The sequence below is a fragment of the Prionailurus bengalensis genome, chromosome D4 (assembly GCF_016509475.1).
Source record: "Prionailurus bengalensis isolate Pbe53 chromosome D4, Fcat_Pben_1.1_paternal_pri, whole genome shotgun sequence".
Lineage (NCBI taxonomy): Eukaryota > Metazoa > Chordata > Mammalia > Carnivora > Felidae > Prionailurus > Prionailurus bengalensis.
The window spans coordinates 62800672-62823241 of record NC_057359.1 but is presented as its reverse complement, the minus strand read 5'-3'; the positions used below and the strand labels follow the sequence as shown (position 1 = coordinate 62823241).

The 22570-nt window shown below is 39.0% G+C and overlaps 2 protein-coding genes across 3 annotated transcripts in view; both read right to left on the bottom strand.

Annotated features, from left to right (window-relative positions):
* Window positions 1-6255: 6255 nt before the first annotated feature.
* CAVIN4 (caveolae associated protein 4) lies at window positions 6256-16945 on the bottom strand. Its single transcript, XM_043566996.1, has 3 exons — window positions 16839-16945; window positions 15240-15695; window positions 6256-7823 (listed from the first exon to the last, which is right to left on the bottom strand). The coding sequence occupies exons 2-3, from the start codon at window positions 15645-15647 to the stop codon at window positions 7146-7148; spliced, it is 1086 nt and encodes a 361-aa protein (XP_043422931.1). The 5' UTR covers window positions 15648-15695; window positions 16839-16945; the 3' UTR covers window positions 6256-7145.
* Window positions 16155-22570, bottom strand: part of TMEFF1 (transmembrane protein with EGF like and two follistatin like domains 1) — an 81051-nt gene continuing 74635 nt past the window's right edge. For both annotated transcript variants that reach the window (XM_043566994.1, XM_043566995.1), the window contains exons 9-10: window positions 20823-20981; window positions 16155-17278 (exon numbers count right to left, since the gene is read on the bottom strand). In XM_043566994.1, the coding sequence (XP_043422929.1) occupies window positions 17194-17278; window positions 20823-20981 (244 nt within the window). In that variant the 3' untranslated portion in view covers window positions 16155-17193. The remainder of the gene's footprint in view (window positions 17279-20822; window positions 20982-22570) is intronic.

Here is a 22570-nt window from a genome sequence, read left to right as displayed (position 1 = left end):
AAAGGTGCTAATACAATTAAAATGACAAACTCATTTCAATGGATTTTATTTTACTTTAAAACAAGATATTTACATCACCAGTTTGTTGAGAATTTAAAGCTTATTTAGATAAAAGGCCTAATGAGACTCTGCTAAGTTATGAATATTATTAGCCCTTAAGATTTTAAGGATAATTTGGCTGCTTTATAACATTATGCTGTAGACAAACTTCAGCCAGGAGTTGGACTCACAGCAAGAAATTGAACCAAACTCCCCAGACTGTGGTGCTCATTGTAGTTCTAAATCTAAGCTTAGGACAATATTTATTGTCTCTCCTATTTTAAAGTGAATTATATCAGGAAGGTTTGGAAACTAGCCAATGTTTGAGGGTAGGGAATTTCTGCTCTCACAAAGGTAATGGTCAGACTGATCAGAACAAATTGTTCTTGAGACGAGAGTCCAAGAATTGTTCGGAAAAATAGCTTAATTTAGAAGTCAGCCAACTTCTTTACCCACCCCTTCCTTCAAAGTCCAACTGCCCCAATTTTCTCATAAAAATACACAATTTCACTTATCTGTACTTTATCTGACAACTGTGTTCCTCCAGCCCTCTCCTCCTCTGGGCTGGGTTCTATAATATCCTACCCTCCTATCCTCCACTTGGTTCTACCAAGGAGATGAGCACCTCAATTGTGTGTCCAAATTAGGCCTCCAAGAAGTAGTAACTACCTTCACTGGGCTGTTTAACTCTGCACATTAGGCCCCAATAGCACAAACCAGGCTGTGTGGCTCCTAGCCCAGGAGCTCCAATCTCTCTGCCTCCAGTCTCCTTGCTATCTGCTCACCTGAGGAGAGGTCTTCCATTTCCACTGCTCCCTCTGGGTAAGGATGTGAGGCAGGCCTGTGGGCTTCACTACTAGCTGATACAATGAACTCTGCTTCTACTCCACAAACCTTGCCGCTCTCTCCCACTGCCACTCTAGAGCAGGCAGGGAGACAGGAGAGCCTATTTCCTGTCTTAGGTCTAAGCCTATTTTCCAACAGAATTTACCAGATGTTCTACATTTGGGAGATTTACTGGACCTCTGCCCAGCCAGTAATAAAGATGGCCTCCATTTTGCTGGCAGTTCTTATATAAACTCTTATCAGCCAGAACCTTGGAGAAAAGAAAATGGGTTGACATCAAACCTCATCTTCAAACCCCTAATACATTTGTGATGCCCTAACTCAGATCTAACACTTACAGACACCAGGGAATTAGAACCAAAGTACCCACAATGAGATTGAGGCTCATGCCACAACCATGGCAGCTGATAGGAGTAGCTACATAAAACTGGGCAATTGGCCTTGGTCAGTGTACCAAGTTATAGCAGCTTTCACTGTAATGTCAGCTGCTTTGACACTGGAGTGTCAATCACAGCTCTAGCTGGAATCTTTAGGTGCCAAACGATTGCAGAAAAAAAAAAAATACATTCTAAGAATCAGGAATAGCTTTTCTTTGTAGCATACAATGAGCAAGCAGAAATCTGGCCTTAAGCAGATACAGGTGGGAGAGAAACTGTGCGTCCTTAAAACTAAAAGGCAATGCTACCTCTCAAGGACTTTGGAGTCCCAGTAGATAGGACAACATGCTTGCTAGAGCCAAGAAAGGATCCCTTCAAATCAGGCTTTTCTTCTTCAAGCATGGATGAGAACCGTAATGGCTAGATTAGGCAGACCTCTAGTGTGGGAACTTATGGAGTATGGGCATGGCTCTCCTTTGGCATACAGGCTATGTCAAGGGACTAGCAACCAAGGCTATCAGAGCAGAGAGTAAAAGGAGCAGCAGGCGAATGGAGTCTTAGAATCCCTGGACAGAATATCATGTTTCCTATCTCAATGAATGGCATAGCTTGCCCAAGCTCTAGCTATCATTTGCTCTCCATCACAACCCACATCCAAGTTTATCCCATTCATAATTCTGTTGATACTGTAGGTTAGGTGCTACTCTCCCATCTAGAAATATTCAAGGGCGCTAGAAACTTGTGTGTCTCTGCTTCTGGCATGCTAACAACAGCATCCTTTCATAAACATAAATCATGCACTCCATGGCTTAAGATTGATCAGTGGGTCTCTAATGGCCTTTGACATAAAACCCAAAACACTTCATACAACCTCTCTAGCTGAATCTTGCTTTGAATTCTGTTATTTAGCTGACTCTTCATTAGTCTTCAAATGGCAACTGAAATATCTTCTTTAGCTTTCTCTGGCAGCTCCTCACCAGCTTGTCAGATGCTCTTCCTCTATACTCCCATCATTTTTTTTTTTTTTTACATCTGTGGATCCTATCACAATAATGTTGGGTTACCTAGCTCCTCCACCCAGGGAAAAGCTCGGTAAGTGGAGGAACCATGTCTTTCATGATATCTAATTATAGCTGCTAGCACATGGGAGGCTCTCCAAGTGCTAGTGACCCAAAGATGAATAAAATACATCTCCTGCCCTTGAGAAGCATAGTCTAGCCTAGAAGGCAGTTAAACAAATAAACTAGAACAAATTAACTAGAACAATGTAAGTGCTATGACAGATGTATCATCAAAATTCTATATAAGCAATTTCCATCCATACAGTGCCATCATCTTATACATACCACTAGTCACACTGCTGAAATTTTGCTTGACTGTCTCCCAGAATGCTGTAAGCCCAAGATAAGGGTTGGGAAAGGGGAGGGGAAGGAGAGACACAGACTGTATCCTATTCATCTTTGAATCCTCAGTGCCTCACACAGAAGAAGCTGGCATATAAAGGTGCTGTATATATTGAATATACGGAGAAATTAATCATACCTTTCCTAGGGGGTGGGAAGTGACCAAAGCAAGCTAAAATGAGAAAATTGACACTATCATTGAACCTGAAAGTCATCTCCCAGAATGAAAGGAAGACAAATGACATGAGCAAAGGCATCAAGAGGCAGAGCCGGGGGTGGGGGGAGGGGGCGGGGGGCGGGGAAACAAGCACAGCTGATTTTAGGAAGATGCCCAAAGTAAATTCAAAGCCTGAGTATATTCTGCCACTCCGCTCCATCCTCTCAGGGATCCTTGGATGTCCTAAGAGACTCACAGTGAAGAGATACTTACCCTAGGTCCCCTATTCACTTATGAAATACACTGAAGAATTCTGACCTCACATCACATAACTCAGAGGTAGTCAGTCACAAGAATGGCACACAAAATTCAGCATTTTTCATTCACTACAGACCAGGTACTAGCATGCCCAAAATTCAAATAGAACTCAGACCATAGTTGTCATTCCCCATAGTCTTGTCTCAAATATGCCAAAACAACTTATTTTGGTAATGTAAGCTGTAACTTTTTTAGTAGGGTTCAATAAAAGGAGCTATAGAAAACATGTATCAAAAGAGAAAAAGGCCTAGTAATTTCACGTAATGGACAGTTACATGAACAGTTAACAATGATTCTGTGAAATTATTTTATGTAACATAACCCATGCTCTTTAGCTGGCGGAGTGACAGTGAGCTTCAGGCTTTGTTCTAAACCAAACCCTTAAATGTGCATCAATGGCAAAGAATGAAGTCAAAATGAAAATACTGTATTCCAGTTTATATTTTTAATTTATGAAAACTTGTTGAAGGAAGTTCACACAAACACCAATACACTCTCTAAATTTCCATGCTCCTCATCACTATTTCACATTTGGCCTGTTTTTTAACGAATGAGCCAGAACCAGACCACCATAAACTCTTAGAGGAAAGCCCCTAAATCTATCATGCATATAAGACAGAGCTGTACTTACGAGGCTCCATGGCCTCAGTGTCTATAGATGTTGCATGGTTTTGCCTCATAAAAGGAAAAAAAAAGGATAAATCCCACTCATGGTTTTATTGAATACATTATTTAGAATCTAACATGTATAATTTCAAAAACACAGAAGAATGGGGCACCTGGGTGCCTCAGTTGGCTAAGTGTCTGGCTCCTGATCTCAGCTCATCATTATCTGGTGGTTCACAAGTTCAAGCTCCGCATCGGGCTCTGCGCTGATGGTGCGGAGCCTGCTTGGGATTCTGTCTATCCTTCTCTCTGCCCCTCCCCTGCTTGTGTTCTCTCTCTCAACACAAATCAACATTAAAAAAAATTTCTTTAACACACAGAAGAGTAAACAGAAAATCTATTTTGTGTTGTCTGAAACTTTTGAAATAAGGAATGTTGACTAGAATACTCTGCATTAAATGGCAGTGTGTGATTTTGCAGCCTATAAAAAATGACATTCTTGGGGCGCCTGGGTGGCTCAGTTGGTTGAGCGTCTGACTCTTGGTTTCAGCTCAGGTCATGATCTCGCGGTTCGTGAGTTCGAGCCCCACATGGGCTCTGCTCTGACAGCATGGAGCCTGCCTGGGATTCTCTCCCTCTCTCTCTGCCCCTCCTCTGCTCTGTCTCTCAAAATAAACTTAAAAAAAATTGTTTTTTTAAATGACATTCTTTATATTAAGAAAACAGGGTGAAAAGAGAAAAAATTAGGAATGTGGAATTGAGAAATACCCTAAATATGGTGGAAAATGTCAAGAGACATAAGCGACATGGAGGGGAAAATCCTAGTACCAAGAAAGCAGTATAAGATTTCAGTGAACTTCTGGCAACATAAAATTGTGTTTCTAGCATTGTACAAAGTCTACCATGATGAACAGCCTATCAGATTATAATGCCTTCCACATCAAAATTCAAATGTATCTATATGGGAAATGTTCCATAATGTCAGGTCTGGTTATACAATGGGTCAGTAAGCAATCTTTACAAAAATTCCTTGACAGCAATATTTGCAGAAAAATATTTTAGCCCAATTGATATTTATTCTGTGTAGGGCTAGAAAAAAACAAAGAGATTCTAACTTTCTATATTCGTGTTAACTTAGAAACATATCTATTATAAGAAGGCTTACTGTATCAGGGGTGCCTGGGTGGCTTAGTTGGTTGAGCGTCCAACTTTGGCTCAGATCATGGATCTCACAGTTCATAAGATTGAGCCCCACACTGGGCTCTCTGGTCAGCGCAGAGCCCACTTCAGATCCTCTGACTCCCTCTCCCCTCTGTCCTCCCCTGCCCCCCTCATGCTCTCTCTCTTAAAAATAAACAAACATTAAAAAAAATAAATAAAAGGGTTACTATATCAAATTCATGCCATATTATTTGTCTTCGTTATTAGTAAAAATATTTACAAATAGGATACCAACATCAAACTCTGTAATAGTATCTTTTTAAAATTCAACTTTATTATGGCTTTAAGGAAATATAGGCATCTAAGCTCTTTCTAAACTATAACATTTTTTTTAAATTATTCTTTTCAAAGAATGTTGTAAACACTTTAGTTTTCAATATAAAAAGATACTTGGGATGAACAATTCATGATTTTATATAATCATACAGAGTGAAGAGGAAATGATATTGAATCAAACTCCCAAACCCAAATATCTGGGTAACATAGTCAAATACTTTAAAGCTGGTGTGTGTGTGTGTGTGTGTGTGTGTGTGTGTGTGTGTATGTGTACATTTATAACAATTTTTAACTACCATAGGAGCATCCAAAATCGATCTGAAAGCTGCTTGTCTAAACTTTTCAAATTCAACAATTTCATCGTTTCTTCCTCATTAAAAAACCAGAAGATTTAAACATAGCAGAAGTGCAGGACCAGTATGACCATTCCTCTCGATAGCAATAATATCTACTTTGGGATTGGCTAGATCTAAGGCTAATGGTTAAATGGAATCTGGAATCCTCCCAAACCAGCTATGATGAATTCCTTTGAACACTGTTTTGGACAGACAGCCCCTGAGGGGTTCACTCTGGAAAACAGAAACACGAGGTCATTTCCAAATCCACTGCATCAGGGAAGAATTTAGAAAAACCTCTTGAAGACACAGCCATAGTTTTATGCTTCATGCTGCTCAAAGATAGCTCTAGTCTACCATAGATTTAAATAAAAAGAAAATTAGGAAAGGAATTTCCAGGGGCGCCTGGGTGCCTCAGTCGGTTAAGCTTCCGACCTCAGCTCAAGTCATGATCTCACAGTTCATGAGTTCAAACCCCGCGTCGGGCTCTGTGCTGACAGCTCAGAGCCTGGAGCCTACTTCAGATTCTGTGTCTCCCTCTCTCTCCGCCCCTCCCCCACTCATGCTCTGTCTCTCTCCCTCTCAAAAGTAAATAAACATTAAAAAAAGGAGTTTCCAGAAAACATTTTAAGACCCTACTGAAACCCAAGGTCTGATTTTAGTCTTTGACGAAAAGATGTCACTCAAACATTTATTTTTCATTCCTGATTCTGTGAAAAGGCTTCTGAAGACCAACTTTAGCTTCCGTCCAACCTAGGTCCTCAATGCTTAGAGCTCAAGTCTTTTTCATAAGGTGTAATTATTTCAATTCTATTCCTAAGGAACCAGTGGGGTTTGTTTTCTATGGATGTGCTCCCTGTTCCGCCAGAATGTGTCACATTTCCTCTGATCTTCACACAACAGTCCTCTGAGATAGGATAGACAAACTCTCTCCATTTTACTAATGACTTGCCAAATAACTTGCTGTAAGCAAAGCTAAAATGCCAGAACCAAATGCTCAAGTCCAGAACTTCATTTTTTATGCAAAAACATCAAAAAGAGGTAGGACTACTAATTTACTAATGACTCTATTTGAACATATGGATGATATAATCCACACATGGGTTATTCCCCTTAGAGCTTGGCCACAACATCAATCTAGGCCAAAACTGAGAGTTTACTTGCAAATGATGGCCAGAAATTTACCTTCATTTGTTTTAGACACCAAATACCTAATTGGCCCTCACTAGGAGACTACTTTTCTGCTGGGCAATAGAAAGGAACTTAAAAATCCACAGCTGCCAGGAGAATGACATAAAAGGGAAAGTTGTTAGCCCAGGGGAGAAAAAAAGAATTCCCAAGGAAGTTATAAGGAAATGTATACAATACTCGTGTTATTTTTAAGATTTTAAACATCAGAAATGAATCCAGCTATATCACTCATGTTTTCCCATAAATAAATGTAAATGACTTCACTATTTTATAAATTTAAATGACTATACTATCAATGTAAGTGACTATGCTATTAAACTAGAACCTTGTGATTAAAGACTTTTATACCTATAATATACTTAGTTCTTCTTCATGATTACTGCTTTAAATCTAACAAAAGAGATTCATCATCTTCCACTTTCACCTGGGGTTTAAAAGTAACTTTTAAAGCCTCGGGGGTTGAGATTTCCCCTCCTTCTGTGGGAGGATATACAGCCCTGGCCTCCTCACGGTCTGTTTCACTGAGCTCATCAGTGTAGAGCTCAGTGATGGGGCCCAGAGACTCGCTCCTGGCAATGATGTCCACACCCATCTCCCTGACCTCTTCTGCATCTTCAGCCACAGTTTGGTCTTTAGCTTTCCGAAGGCTACGCATCTTAAAAGCTTCCTTTGAGGGAGCTGCGTTAGAAATGGATTTCTTAAACCTTTCCCCTGACTGTTTCAGCCTCTCTCCCGACTGCCTTAACCTTTCTCCCGACTGCCTTAGCCTTTCTCTCCTCTCCGGGGTCACTATTCTAGTTCTAATTCTGTTCACTTTCTTGTCAAAATTCTGCCGTGTCTTCTGCATGTTTTCTTTGGAAAATGCCTTTTTGATATTATCAATGCGCTCCTTGCCTGACTTTCTAAGTCTGGCAGATCTGCTTTCTTCAACATAATACTCTTCATCCGAAGACAGATCTATTGGAGGGTCAAAGACATCATCTTCAGCCTCTTGATTCTCAGTTAGGTTTCTGTCTTTAACAATAGACAGGGATGTCGGACACCGAACCTCCTCCTGAAGGAGAGAAAAAGAAAGCATGTTAGACATCAGCTCTTTTACCTTCTGGCCATGCCTTTTCAATCTCCTCCATGGGTTGTTCACCTTCTGCCTGCTCCTTAACTATTAATATTTCTCAGGGTTTCTCTCTCTGTGTCCTGTTTTATCTCCCAAGTTCAATCAGATCAAACTGATCCACTCTTCTGTATTCAGATCCAATTGTAAGCAAACTCACAAATATTTTATCTTCACCTCTCCTCTTCTCCTAAGATGAAGATGCAATTCTAAATGATAGACTTCACCTGGATGTAACAGGGACACACCTCAAACTTAACATGTCCAAAAATTAAGGTTGACCCAGCATCCTCTCCACATCTTCTTTTCCTGGGTTTCTCAGCACCAGCACCCATCCAGGTGCCACCCAAATAGAAATCTGAGAATTTTCAACCCCAATATTTCCCCTCCTTGTCATCCCATGTCCAACAGGTCACCAAGCACTCTCAATAACACTGCTTAGTAACTCCTGTCCCCTCCTGCTTACCACTACCAATGTCCTAATTCAGGCCCCTGTCACCTCAGACCTGAGCTTGTACAATAATATGTCTACCTCCAAAGCATCACCTAAGTATTTCCCAGGAAATATTTCTAAAGCATAGCTCTTATCACATCCTTTCTCTACTTTAAAACTTTTGGGAACTCATAAATACTCAAAGGAGAGAGTTTAGTTCTTTAGTATGATCAGAAGGCTCTTCAGTTTGAGCTAAACCTACTTTCCAGCCCAGCAACACACAACCACTCTCTACTCCTCAAACACAGTGTTTTCATCCCTCCATGCCTGTGTGTATCTTTCTTTTTCACTATTCTTTTTTTTTTTTTTTTTTGCTCACTTTAATCCCTTTCACCTCTTTTCAGCTCTGTCAACAAAATCTTCAAGAATCAATTAAAAAGTCCCCAACTTTCCTCAAGAAGCTAATTCTTTCTCCAATTTATACCAGAATGACATGTGCATACCTCTACTTATAATACCACTAATACCACTGTTTGAATGAATTGGAACTCTGCTCATTTATATACTGAGGCCTTCACTAAATAATAGGTTCGATGAAAGCAGAGATGTGTCTTATTTATGTTTTATGCCCAGTATCTACCAGAGAGCCTTGTGCATAGTAGTTATACTCAATAAATAACTATTCAATCAAAAAGGGCACAGACCTTCATTCAACAAATAGTTTCTAAGCACCTACCATGCACCAGTCAATGTTCTAGGAACTGAGAAACTCCTGTGGAGAAAGCAGAGTAAAAGAGCTTATATTCTTGTAGGGAGAGAAATAAACAAGTTAAATATATAGTCTGTTGGATGGTGGTAAATGCTAAAGTAAAAAATAAGGTAGGGAAGGGAGATATACAGTGACTGAGGAGGATGCTTGGAAAGGCTTCACTGATAAGATGACATCCTAGCCTAGACCTGAAGGTAATGCATATATCTGAGAGGAAAACCAAAACAGCAAGAAGGCAGCATGGCAGGAGCAGAGAGATCAAGGGGCAAAAAGAGGAAAGAGGGTGAGAGGTAGCGAGAGGGCCAGCTTATGTAGGGGTTCTATATCTAATAATAAGGACCATGGCTCTTATTCTGAGTCTGATAGGAAGCCTTTTAAAAACTTTTGAGAACGGCAACATGATTTGACCCATGCTGTAAGAGGATTGCTCTACTGAAAACAGGCTCTAGGGGGCGAGATAAGAAGCAAGGAGACCAGTTGGAGACCACTGAGGTAAGTCAGGTGAGAGATGAATGAGGGTGTTGGCAGAGGCGGTGGTAAGAAGCAGTCTGATTCCAGATCTACTGGGAAGGTAGATGCTGACAGGACTTACTGCTAGATTTGGATGTGGAGTGTTAGTGTCAAGGATGATTTTCAAGCACAAGGTTAGATTTCCCATTAACTGACATGGGGAAGAAAGCAGGTGGAAGAAACTGGAAGGGAAAGATGAGATCTGAGATGTCAAGTAGGCAGCTGAGTATACAAACTTGGAATTCAGGAAACAGGTCTGGACTGGAGATAGATATAAATTTTGGAGTCATTAATGTCAAGAATTAAAAATCATGAGACCAGATGGAGGAGACTATTAAGAGACTGACTGACTGAATGGGACAACACTTAATGTTATTCTAACTCCTTGGGGCCAAGGTACATTTCAGAATTCAGAACATTTCAGATTTGAGGAAAATAACTTTTACATTACATCTCCAGTCAGATCTTGTGAAGAAACAATTTTGTGACATGAATATGAATGAATGTTCACTATAAGGTGCAATAAAGAGTATAAACAGGGGCACCCTGGGTGGTTCAGGCAATTAAGCATCCAACTCTTGATTTCAGCTCAGGTCATGATCTCACAGTTTTGGGGATAGAACCCTGCATCAGGCTCTGTGCTGACAGTGTGGCACCTGCTTGGGATTCCTTCTCCCTCTCTCTGCCCCTCCCCCACTCATGCACACACTCGCTAAATAAATAAATAAATAAACAAACAAACATAAAAAAAAAAAAAAAAGAAAAGAAAGAGTAGGGAGCACTTGGGTGGCTCCGTCAGTTAAGCATCCGACTTCGGCTCAGGTCATGATCTCATGGTTCATGGATTCGAGCCCCACGTCGGGCTCTGTGCTGACAGCTCAGAGCCTGGAGCCTGCTTTGGATTCTGTGTTGCCCTCTGTCTCTGCCCCTCCCCTGCTCATACTCTGTCTCTCTCTCTCTCTCAAAAATAAATAAACATCCGAAGAAGAGGAGGAGGAGGAGGAGGAGGAGGAGGAGGAGGAGGAGGAGGAAGAAGAAGAAGAAGAAGAAGAAGAGGAGGAGGAGGAGGAGGAGGAGGAGGAGGAGGAGGAGGAGGAGTAAGGAGAAGAAGAAGGTGGCAGTTGCCTTTAAAAAAAAAAAGGAAACAAAAAAGAGTTATATAAACAGCCTTGTGCTATTTCAGGTCAGGTTTTGCCACCAAATGGGTTCAGGTCAACCCTAGGTAGCAAGCTACCCAGTATGTTATGAGAAAATTTTAATTTTTAGAAATTTTTGGATTTTGGATTTCTAAGATAGATTTCGAAACTGTAGAAGGAAAAGATGAGAAAGAACCAAAAAAGGAGAAGTATCAGCTATTGAGGCACGAAGAAATCCAAGAGAGTAGCACCCTCAGAAGCCAAGGGAAAACAAGTTTCAGGATGAGAGGGAGGGACCAACTATGTCATATGTGTCAAAGGATAAGGATGAAGATTGGGTTTGGGAACAAAGCAGACACTGGGGACCCTTGAGAACCAGCCCAGAAACACAGCTGCTAAAGAATCCCAACTTACTATTTAGGGATTATTTCCAAAACTAAACAGGCAAGACTTTAAGGATCATGAGACTCTTAAGGGAATCCATGAGTTAAAATTTCTATTTTGAATTTCCAGTATAATGCCTTTGCATATATCATTTTCTTAATGTTTACTATTTTTTGAGAGAGAGAGAGAGAGAGAGTACAAAGAGATGAGGGGCACACACACAGAGAGAGAGAGAGAGCACGAATGGGGGAAGGGTAGATAAAAAGAGAAACACAGAATCCAAAGCAGGCCTCAGGCTCTGGAGCTGTCAGTACGGAGCCTGACACGGGGTTCTAGAAACCACTAGATCATGACCTGAGCCAAAGTTAGACACTTAACCAATTGAGTCACATAGGCACCCCTCATGAGTTACAATTTCTAAAAGAAACTGTGCTCCTACTTGAGATCTAAATTAAATCTGTTCAATAAGGGACACCTGGGTGGCTCAGTTGGTTGAGCATCTGACTTCGGCTCAAGTCATGATCTTGAGGTTCGTGGGTCCGAGCCCCATGTTAGGCTCTGTGCTAACAGCTCAGAACCTGGGGCCTGCTTCGCATTCTGTGTCTCCCTCTCTCTCTCTACCTCTCCCCCACTCACATTGTCTCTCTCTCTCTCTCTCTCTCTCTCTCTCTCTCTCTCTCTCAAAAATAAACATAAAAACATTTTTTTAATCTGTTCAATAAAATAAATTAAATAAATATGTAAGAAACAGGTTTATTCCAAAAACCTATCAGCCTGATAGTCAAGAAGGTCCTTGGAACCTGATTTCTTTGGATACTTGCTTAAAATTAAATTCTTTGGCTACAGGATTGGAGAGTCTATCTAGCAGCTTTGAAAAAAAGAAAAGGCAGGTGGGCGTGTCATAGCTCTCAGATGAATCAGTGAAAGCAGCAAAATTATTCCTCTCCTTTCCTGACACCTGCTACAGGGAGTAGCTTCAGCAACACCAAGTGGGTTGGTATGGCCTGAGAAGGTATAATTAGAATAGGAAGGAGCCAAAGAATAATTACTGCTTAGTAGGGGGAAAAACCCTCACAGTCTTGCTGTGAAGGAATCAGATATAGCTTAACTCAGGAATCACATACCCTTCTCTTCAATGCACAAATTATACAAAATCAGGCTTAAAAAACAAAACAGAGGTAGAGTAAGAGAAAGTACTTGTTACACGGATCTATTTGTTGCAATTCCTATGAGTCAGAGATACCATGAGTTAATGATGAATATGCTGTAATAATAATTAAAGATTATAGGCTGGGTTACGGTTGATTTCCAAATAATTATTATTATCTCTTTTTATGTAAAAGACCAGATAAAACGATGATTTTTGTAACAAAACGAGTACTATGATAAGAGTAAAGTGGGCCCTATCAAAGTAACATAGTCAGGGGACTTCCGAATACACAGAAGTCTGGGATTTGTCACTAGGGAATAACCAAATATCTCATTTGGTAACTGTAGACATGTGGTTTGTAAGCAAAATTGTTAAAAGAGATGGTAAGACTGCTGGCTTTCATGAGAAGGTCATCAAAGTGGACGTATGTTAAGGAGAAATGATAATTAATGAAAACTAGCAGATAGTTTTTTAAATGCAAATGTCCAGGATTAGGTGAAAGCTCAGCCATACACAACTGTGGGAAATAAAATGCCAATAAAGATTGCCACCAAGGGGCGCTTGGGTGGCTCAGTCGGTTGAGTGTCCAACTTCAGCTCAGGTCATTATCTTGCAGTCCGTGAGCTCGAGCCCCGCATCAGGCTTGCTGCTGTCAGCACACAGCCCACTTCGGCTCCTCTGTCCGCGCCTCTCTGCCCCCTCCCCCACTCACACTCTCTCTCAAAAATAAATAAATAAAACATTAAAAAAAAAAAAAAAAAGATTGCTACCAAAAGATGTAACTAGGGAAAACTTTTTGAGGAAAAACCCAAATGGAAATGAAAGTATACTACAGCTGAATTACTCCAGCTTTAAGTTCATTTTAGAAGGACAGGTGATCTCAAAATAACCACTTACACGTATTAACTATGAGAATGAAGTGTAGAAACTAATTTTAACTAAGAATAACCATGTGAATACTATATAGTGTTCTAACAGCCAAAGAATCATCAAATCCATTCTTAATTGCCTTTATCTTTTCTCTAGAAGCTCTGCCATCATAAAAGAGCAACTGCTTACTGACAAACCATTGCTGACCCTGAGCAACTTAATTTCATAGAACCTTCACAGCATTATATCTTACCAGGAATAAGATCTGACTTAAATTAGTGCCTCTCAGTTGTTTTTTACATACTAATCTTTGACTTGTTCAAGTAACTATAGGAGTTCAAAGAGAAAAAAATAGCAAGCGTCAGGTAATAAATAGGTGAATAAAGAAAATAATCTTAACTATAATAAACAAATTAGGTCAACAGACCAACTGACAAAAGTTCAATTAGAACTTTTCAGAAACTTCTTTCCTCTAACTTTTGTAGATCTTGATTGGTACATGGCCCACTCTCCATAAAGGTTCTCAGGAGAAATGCTAGATGCCAAGAATGTTGCCGGGCATGCCTCATGCAAGTGAAGGGTGCAACACAACCCCTTCCTGCTGATGCCCTTGGAAGGTGAACTGAAGAATGGATCCTACATTCTCTAGTACCAAATCTAGATCCCTATTACATGCACTAACACTGGGACTGGTCTCTTCTTAAATACAACACGTTCTTAAAAACAGACCCAAAGTACTACTCTTTCATGCCAGTGTAACTGTATCAGTCAATAGAGTGCTATGGAGAACTGCCTAATGTGTAAAGAATGCTGTGGAGAGTTGTGGCCCACATCCTTAGTGTCTTACAAATATCTGCCTACATACATAATACAACTGTGTTCTTATTTCATTTTGGTTTTGCTCTTCTAGGGTTTTTTCCTATGCATAGGGATAGCCATCTATTTTTAAAATACACCACGATAACACTGTGTATTATATATACACTGGTGAACATCCCTACACACATTCCTGATTTTATGCTTAGAAAAATTCTTTGATGTAAAATTTTGGTGCCCGAAGGTTTGTGAAGGTTCTTAATAACATACTACAAAAACTTCCCTCCAGAAATGTTGTACCAGTTAATACTCCTAACCAGCAGAATATGAAAGTACCCTTAAGCTCTGGGTATATGTTTTAATAACTGAAAATATTTAAATGAGTGAAAATGGAATTCTTCTCATTTGTCTTTTGTGAACAGTCTGATAATGACTCTCAGTTTTCCTACCACAGGATGAAAGTTCAACTTTTTCCTTTTGATTTGTAAGAGTTATAAAACATATTATAAATATTATGCATCTTGCCATGGATGTGTTCCTATTTCAAAAAATATGAGTGCCAAGTGCAGAGTAATATAAGAACTTAGCACAATACACAATGCCACACAAAAACTACTATATTAAATAGGCTAAGTCAAAAGACTATAAGCATTTATAAGCAATTACTTATATAATTGACTCCTATGCTTGTAAAACTGTAACAAAACTATATTATAAGAAACATAAAAACAACTGCCTGATTGTTAAGTAATAGTTTTGCTTATTGTAATTATTTTACATATTCTCACATGTAAAAATTCCAACAGAGAAACAACATTCTGAGAAGTTTACATTTTATTGTTTAGGACTTTCCAGGGTCTCCATAGAAGGGGGAAAACCACATTGTGGGATTACTATCCTCCATTTCTCTTTTTAGGTGTTTTAAACTACAGGCTTCTTAGATCTCTTCTAGAACTAACACTCTCAATGTATGAAAGGGCATCATGCTGATATGGCTAATATGCTGGAGGAGTCTTACCAATATTAAGTTTCAAAGGCAAGAAATAGCCTCAGCTCTGATCCACAGTTCATATTACACAAAATGGTTGAGAGGCTCAAAATACTGATAGGATACTACATTAGTCAACACATTAATGGCTTTATCCTGAGATTCTTGCTGATACAGAATGCCACTCCGTGAATAAATACAATAGTAATGACGAGATGCTGGAAACTTCTGATAGGACTGGTTGGCAATTCAAGGATGTTAAGATTTTTCAGTAATCAAGCAAAACACACGTGGCAATCTTACCTGGAATATTACCACACGGAATTTGTTTTTCTTCATTATTTCCTCTTGCTTGGATTCAACTTTTCTCACGTGAGTTTGCTGCCTCTCCACCCGGGCCTTCACATCTTTAATGTGAGCACTGACTTTTCGAGTTTTCTCAAACAACTTGTTAATGACGTAGCCTGTATTGCTGTGTGACTGTGAAAGCTTCAACAGGTCAATCTGGACAGATTTTATGGCATTTTCCATTTCCCTGTGTCTCTCCTCTAGTCTCTTCTGGCTTGCCTGCACACTGTCCACGATGGTGGCTACTTTGTCCAGCACAGTCACAATGGTAAGAGCAGCGTCTTGGTCTTCATCTTCTGTAACACTTGACAGGCGATTCTGATGGGTTTTATCAGCATTTGAAGCAGACCCATTATGTTCCATTTTACTTATTTCTCAGTGAAAGATGTCCCACCACAATCAATTCTGGCACTAAGAGCAAAAAGTTAGCTTGATAACAGGCAACAGGGTTGTATAAAGGGTTGGAAACCCCACCCCTGGAGACTGGTCAAGTATTTATAACTACAAATACCCACACGTGACTGGTCTGCAATATGAATCCTTGCAGAGCACTGGGTACTGTTCCAAACATGCTTGGTGACTGACTAATGGACTCAAATAAGACTGTGTGGAGAGAAGAGGAAAGCTTTAAAAAAAAAAGTTCCCTGAAGCCACCATGTTACTAATATTAAGCCTAGAAACCAAATGATCAAAAAAAGCAAACACTAAATATTGGGGGAAGCTTTTGCCATTAAATAATTTGAAGCAGTATTTGAAAAAGCAAAGGGGAATTCTGAACTGAAATCTTTTTGTACTTACTTCACACATTAAATGTACCGATTTATCAATATCAAAGAATGTAGTAAAATAAACACACCAAAACAGAGGCCATATAGTGAAAACATTATATTATAACATGCTTTTCCAAACCAAATATTAAAATTAATATTTAATTTTTAACATATTCTTAAATTCTACATGCATACTTCTGATTATCTAAACTACATGTTAAACAGCTGAATACATTCTACTCACACTTCAGATCTTTAAACACCAACAATCTATTAATATAACTATTACTACAGGACAAATTTGGATAGAGGTCTTAGATAATTTTTAAGCTCACTTTAAGAGCACCCATCATTAACAATCATTTTTGCATTTTATTCACAAACACTGATACAATTTATTTATGTTAAAACAAATATTTTTTTAAAAATGAATGTGTATTAAAGTAGTTTAACTAATAGAGAAGGCTTTATTCCAATCTGTTTGTTAAACAGACCATTTTCACGATACCTAAACCTACTTTTCAGTGATCTGTTCCATCTTGGCTACCGGATATCTTTCCGAATCATCAGAATTATTTTTTCAAAGAGAGGAATAATCAAATTCCAATCCATACAGCTTATAAATATTTTACATCTAACACACAGCTCTACAGTTCATGCGATAGGCAGGGTCTAAAAAATCAGTTACTAAATCTCAAAAAACATTTAAATGTCTATTTAAACACAGTGTCTTCTAGATTTTTTATCTTTTTTTGTAAGAAAAGTAATCTGTAAACATCTTTACCTTTAGTTCATGCTTGGTCATTTGTTGTGGTCACTGTGGAAGAAGTGGGTATGACTTTGTAACCATTTGTGAAGTGGTCCATCTTTGCAAAAATATTACATTCCATGGGTAAAGAACAAGTCTTAGAATTACCATGTGGTATAAATTTGTGAAATCAATTTCTGTATTTAAAAACATAAAACAAAGACTACGAAACAGTCCAAAACTGTTGTAGCTGAATATTCTAAATACGAGCCAACAGTACTACACTAAAAATGTCCAAAAATAAGGCCTCTGAAATAAATATTTCCATTCTTTAAAAAAAGACATAATAAATGTACATCACATGGTCAGTGTACATATAAAAGTCATCAGTTTAAACCATTCTGGATGACGTATCTGAAGTAAAATGACCTAGGTTTTGCTTCTGTCGCCGTCCTCTGTTGTTTTTAGGGCATTTTCTGTTGAATTAAAAAAATAAAGAAAAGAAAAAGGTCATTTTGTTTAAGATATTTCAAATGTTTCCAAAGTAATACACATTTCACACATAAAGCCTTAATGAGAAACAGGATGCTGTTTGATGCAAGTCAAGCTGAGGACCAACGTGTCAGACTGCTATCTTCCCTACACAGCTGGGGACTAGAGGTTAGGTACAGAATGCAGGTGTAAGCACAAGCAAAGCTCACTCCTGGGTCTCTACTGCTGCAGATGCACTTCCCCGCCCTTCTTCTGGCCTGACAACTCCCTAGCTGCGGTGACCAATAACATATAAACCTAGGATAGTAGAAAGGATCCTGATCCATGTACTTCCTCTGAGCATTATGACACCCCCAAAGTGACAAGAACAGCTTGGACGAGGGAGTAATCGGGAAGAAGTGGGCTTATTAACCTCAGATATGAATAGACAGGAAATGCTTAGCGATTTTAGACAAGGAGTCGAAAGAAGTTTTTCTGCACCCTGCTTGGGCAAATCACAGAACCCAATAAAGAACTGTCATCCTGGGGATAAGGGATAGTCTTGGACTCTGCTTTCCCTTTAGTGTACATGTTTCTCCGTGGTGGTATCAATCTCATTGTGCTGTAATTGCTCTTGTGCCTGCCCACCAGAATGCAAACATACGAGCTCTTACTATGCACAAAGTGCTGTGGTATGCAGTGTGGAACAAAGGCACTGGGATGAATTCTGGGAATTCTGAGTTTGGACTCTGCTAAAAACTAGCTGTGCAATCTCCTTTTCCTACATATGAAATATTAAAAGTTGTACCAACCTCTAAAATCTCTGCCAGCAAGGTATTTATAATCTAATGAAAAGAAAGTCTTGTGACAAGGAATATTCCTAAAGTTCTCTGTTTCTAGTTCAGTTTCAAAGAGCACTGCTTTGCCTTGACTTAAAAGCCTTGGTGTTAACACTTTCATCTTATATGCTGTTTTTTGCAAATTTTATCTCACTAATCCTCATAAAAACACTTTGAGGTAGACAGTGATGAAATCACATCCATTTCATGGTTAAGAAGCCAAGCAAACCTCTTTAACTGTCACCAACTCACCATGACCTTGGAAAAATTCCAACTTCCTGGGGCCATGGTTTTGTCATCTATAAAATAAAGGTGTTTGGCTAAGATGATGTTTGAGGTCCCTGCTATTGTCATTCTAGGGGTCTCAAAACATAAAAGAAGATTCCAAGTATAAAAGAAGAAAATTTTACTCATGCAGTCTTGCTCAGTGAGTCAGTGGGAACATCCTTTTAATGGAAGATTCCTCACATGTAACAGCCACCATGGGATAAGTGAACAGCTGTCCCATAATGGACCGTGTGGGAGAGGCACTCCTTAAAAATTCAGTGGAGCTAAGTCCAAGTACATAATTATAATATTCTAAATTCAAGAGAGCAAAACATTTGAGGGGAGACAACACCACAATAAAAAGACAGGCCTCAATGAGGAGACATGTAAGATAAATTCAATGAGATGAGCCTTCAGTCACGGAGACAGTGGGCAGCAAAAGACGGCTGCAACACAGTTATAAAAACACTGTGATGTCTAAAGTCTGTGAAGGCAGCACATGGATTTGGGATATAAATTTGAGGGCACAAACTTGAAAACTACTTGTCAGGTAATTTTAATTTAGTAGAATTAGAATTTTGAAGATTGTAGCACACTGAAAACAGAAGTGTAGAACAAGATAAAAGGCTGGATTGGGATTTGTAAAGGGCTTAAGTATCTTGAGTAAGGTATTCCCCCATCTAAGCCTTCAGTCTCCTCACCTCTCTAGAATAGAAGGCATTGACTCAAAGCTGCTTCCTGCTAACTCTAACATCCTTTGATCTTCTTAAACATGACATCGTCACCAGGCCTCAAAAGCTTCCCTCATCTTTACCTTCTTTCTTTCACCCTCCAAACAATTCATTACTCCGCTCCTGCTTTACTCAAATAACGTCCTAAATAGTTCCCCTGACCTCATATTTTCTCTCCTCCAGTGAAATTTTGCAGATGACACCCAGATTAATGCTCTGAAGAAATGATTCATACCAAGTCATTCCCCCCAACTCTATTCAAAAGCCCTGTCCCTCTAACAAAATTAAGTTTGAACCTTGCTAGCAAGCAATGGTCATACTTGGCAAATGTATTTCCTGAGGTGACTCAACATAGACCCTCCTCTTGATGGTTCAGTGGAAAGAGGAATGGTTTGGAAACCAGGCAGCACTGAATCCAAATCCAGCACTTCCACTTACCAGTGGGATGACCACAGGCAAACTACTTAACCTCTAAGCCGATATTAAATGGCCACAGGCAGCTCTGCTGTTACGTGGGTTTTTTTTTTTTTCTATTTTCCCTTTCTGCTGTCACTTTTTATATTATTATCCCAATTTTAATCTACTGCCCATTTTTTTTTCCTACTGCCCAATTTTATACTCAGTAGTCTTGCCTAAGGGCAGATCATCTGTTCAGTGGAATAAAGTCCACTGATTTTAGCACTTGAATTTTATGAAAAATACCTGTTATTCAGAGAACATTTTTTGTCATTTCTAGATTTATCATTTCAGCTCCAGATGGCTGAGACTAGTGAAGGTCTGGCTTCTATCCAGACCTTGGATAGAAGAGCTATAAATCCATTATGGCCTGCCAATATCTGTACTTGATATGCTCCGATCCTCTGCCCAGAATAATGCAGACAAGTACAGAAATGATGTTTATGGGACTTCTGAACCAAATCTTAAAGGAGACAGGAATAGCCAAGCAAGACAAAAAACAACAACAACAACAACAACAAAAAAAACAGGACACTGGGAAGCAGAAAGACAATATGAACTGGATTTAGCTGGACTTTTCTTGGGTCCACTTCATTTCTGACTTCTACATTTCCACTAAGTTTGGAAAATACCCATTTTTTCCCTGTTGCAATCCAAGAATGTCCCTTAATTTTGAGTTTAATTATGATAAATGCCAATGGTTTTAGTTATGATGGAGAATTTTAAAGATTACTTATAACTGTGTTCCAGAAAATGAAGTAATGAAATGTTAAGACAATGATATACGAAGAAAAGCCACTTTCTTTGATCTCTGGTTTCTTCCTTTCTTATTATATTTACTATGGATAAAGTATATCCTTAGGGCAAAAAACACCTTGCAGTTCATCAGCGCCTTAAAAATTGGGGCAGGCCCTTCTGTGCATGTGCAGGCCATTCTGCTACTACAATCATCATTCCAGAATGCAGTTCTAAGATCCCTACGTTCTTTATGCCACTGAATATTATCCATGCTCCCTTTGCCAGCTGCCCAGCTACACCTGTAACCCTGAGAATGAGTTCTTGTCAATACTCTAAGGAAGCAAGATAAGGACAGGTCAGACCTACTTAGAAATCTTAGGAACTGATCCTAGAATTTTTTCCTAATAGACAGGAAGACTTAAAGCCCCTATCATTTTGAGTGTGCTTCAAGGTTCTTCTTTACTTTAACAGCTATCCAACTCTAATTTAAGGTTGGTATTTCTTAGGCCATTACCTACCTCGTTATGCACATGACAATCGCTACTATAATGGCAATCTGTACAGCTCCAATAATTGCTGCAATAAGAACATGAGTGAGCTTTTGCCTACTTGGCACAACATAGAGAATACTAAAGTCCGTCTTTTCACAGTGCTGTCCAGTGTAACCAGATTCACATCTGAAAAGGGGAGGAAAAAAGATTCCTATGAGAATTACAGATTCTAATAATTCTAGGTTTTAGAAGAACATACAAAAGAATAATAAATTTATACAAAAATAGCAAATCAGGTACTTTCCCACTATCTGAAAAAAAAACCCAAAACTTCCATCTGTGTATTTCCTTAAACGCTACTCAATGTCTATTTCACAGTGCATCTTTCACCTATCATTATAGGACATTAATTTTACAGTTGCTAAATGGTCTTTATTATACCTCCTTTAAAAAAACAGATACATAAGGGGCGCCTGGTGGTTCAGTCAGTTAAGAGTCTAATTCTTGACTTTAGCTCAGGTCATGACCTCAGAGTCGTGGGATTAAACCCCACGTCAGGCTCTGCGCTGGGTGTGGAGCCCACTTGGGTTTCTCTCTCTCTCTCTCTCTCTCTCTCTGCCCCTCTCCCACTCAAACAAGTACATGCTCTCTCTCTCTCTCAAAAAAAAAAAAGGTACATAATAGTACCTTCACTGGCTATCATATAGCTAACATCTATTCCTCAGTCTAAGAGACATGCCAGCTATTTCCTTTTTTTTTTTTTTTAAGTTTATTTAGTTATTTTGAGGGGGGGGGGGAGAGAGAGAAAGAGAGAGAGAGAGAAAGAATCCCAAACAGGTTCCATGCTCTGCATGGAGCCCCATAAGGAACTCAATCCCATGATCTTGAGATCATGACCTGAGCTGATACCAAGAGTTGGATGCTTAACTGACTGAGTCATCTAAGCACCCCTATTTTCCATTTTTCACAACTATGAATTAGGTGTAACAAATATTGGTGAGTGTGCACATTTCTATATTTAGTGTTATTCAAAAGGCTAGGTACTTGGAAATGGGATGACTAAATAAATAGATATAAACATTTACAGTTCTCTGAAAATTGCACTTTTTATATTATATCCAACACACTTTAGTGTACATAAATATAATCATTTAAGATGCAGGGGGAAAAGTAAAATAAGTTATTGACAAAAGCAGAGTCAAGCAGCCAAACAGAAGCTAATCTTAGAAATTATCTGAATTCCAAGTAAATAAAAAGGCAACATCAGCTGATAATAATAATTTGACAGGGGGAAACATTTAAGATATTTAACAAATTTCACACTTTGTAGCTGACAGAAGTAAAATGTATAAATTAGCCAGCCTTCAGTTAGAACTGATTAATAAAACCTCTGAAGTGTGAGGATAGTCGAGTTACTAACATCCCACACTTCATTAGAAAAAAAGAGTTTTTAATAGAGCACACATAAAGAATAAGAAGAAATAGGAATAGGGAAATAGGAAGCCAGGGGTGATGTGAGTCCACTCCTCCCATCCCTGAGGTTCCTACACACCTATCAGAAAATTTCACACTGGGTCTAAGTCTACTAGCAGACAAAACAAAAACAAACAAACAAAAAAAAACAAAGTAGTAAGGCAGATTTATAGATCATGGAATAGAACCTGAGAGCCCTGAAATACGCCCATACATCTATGGTCCAACTGATCTTTGACAAGGGTGCTAAGACAATTCAATAAGAAAAAATAACCTCTTCAACAAAGCTGCTGCGACTAGAT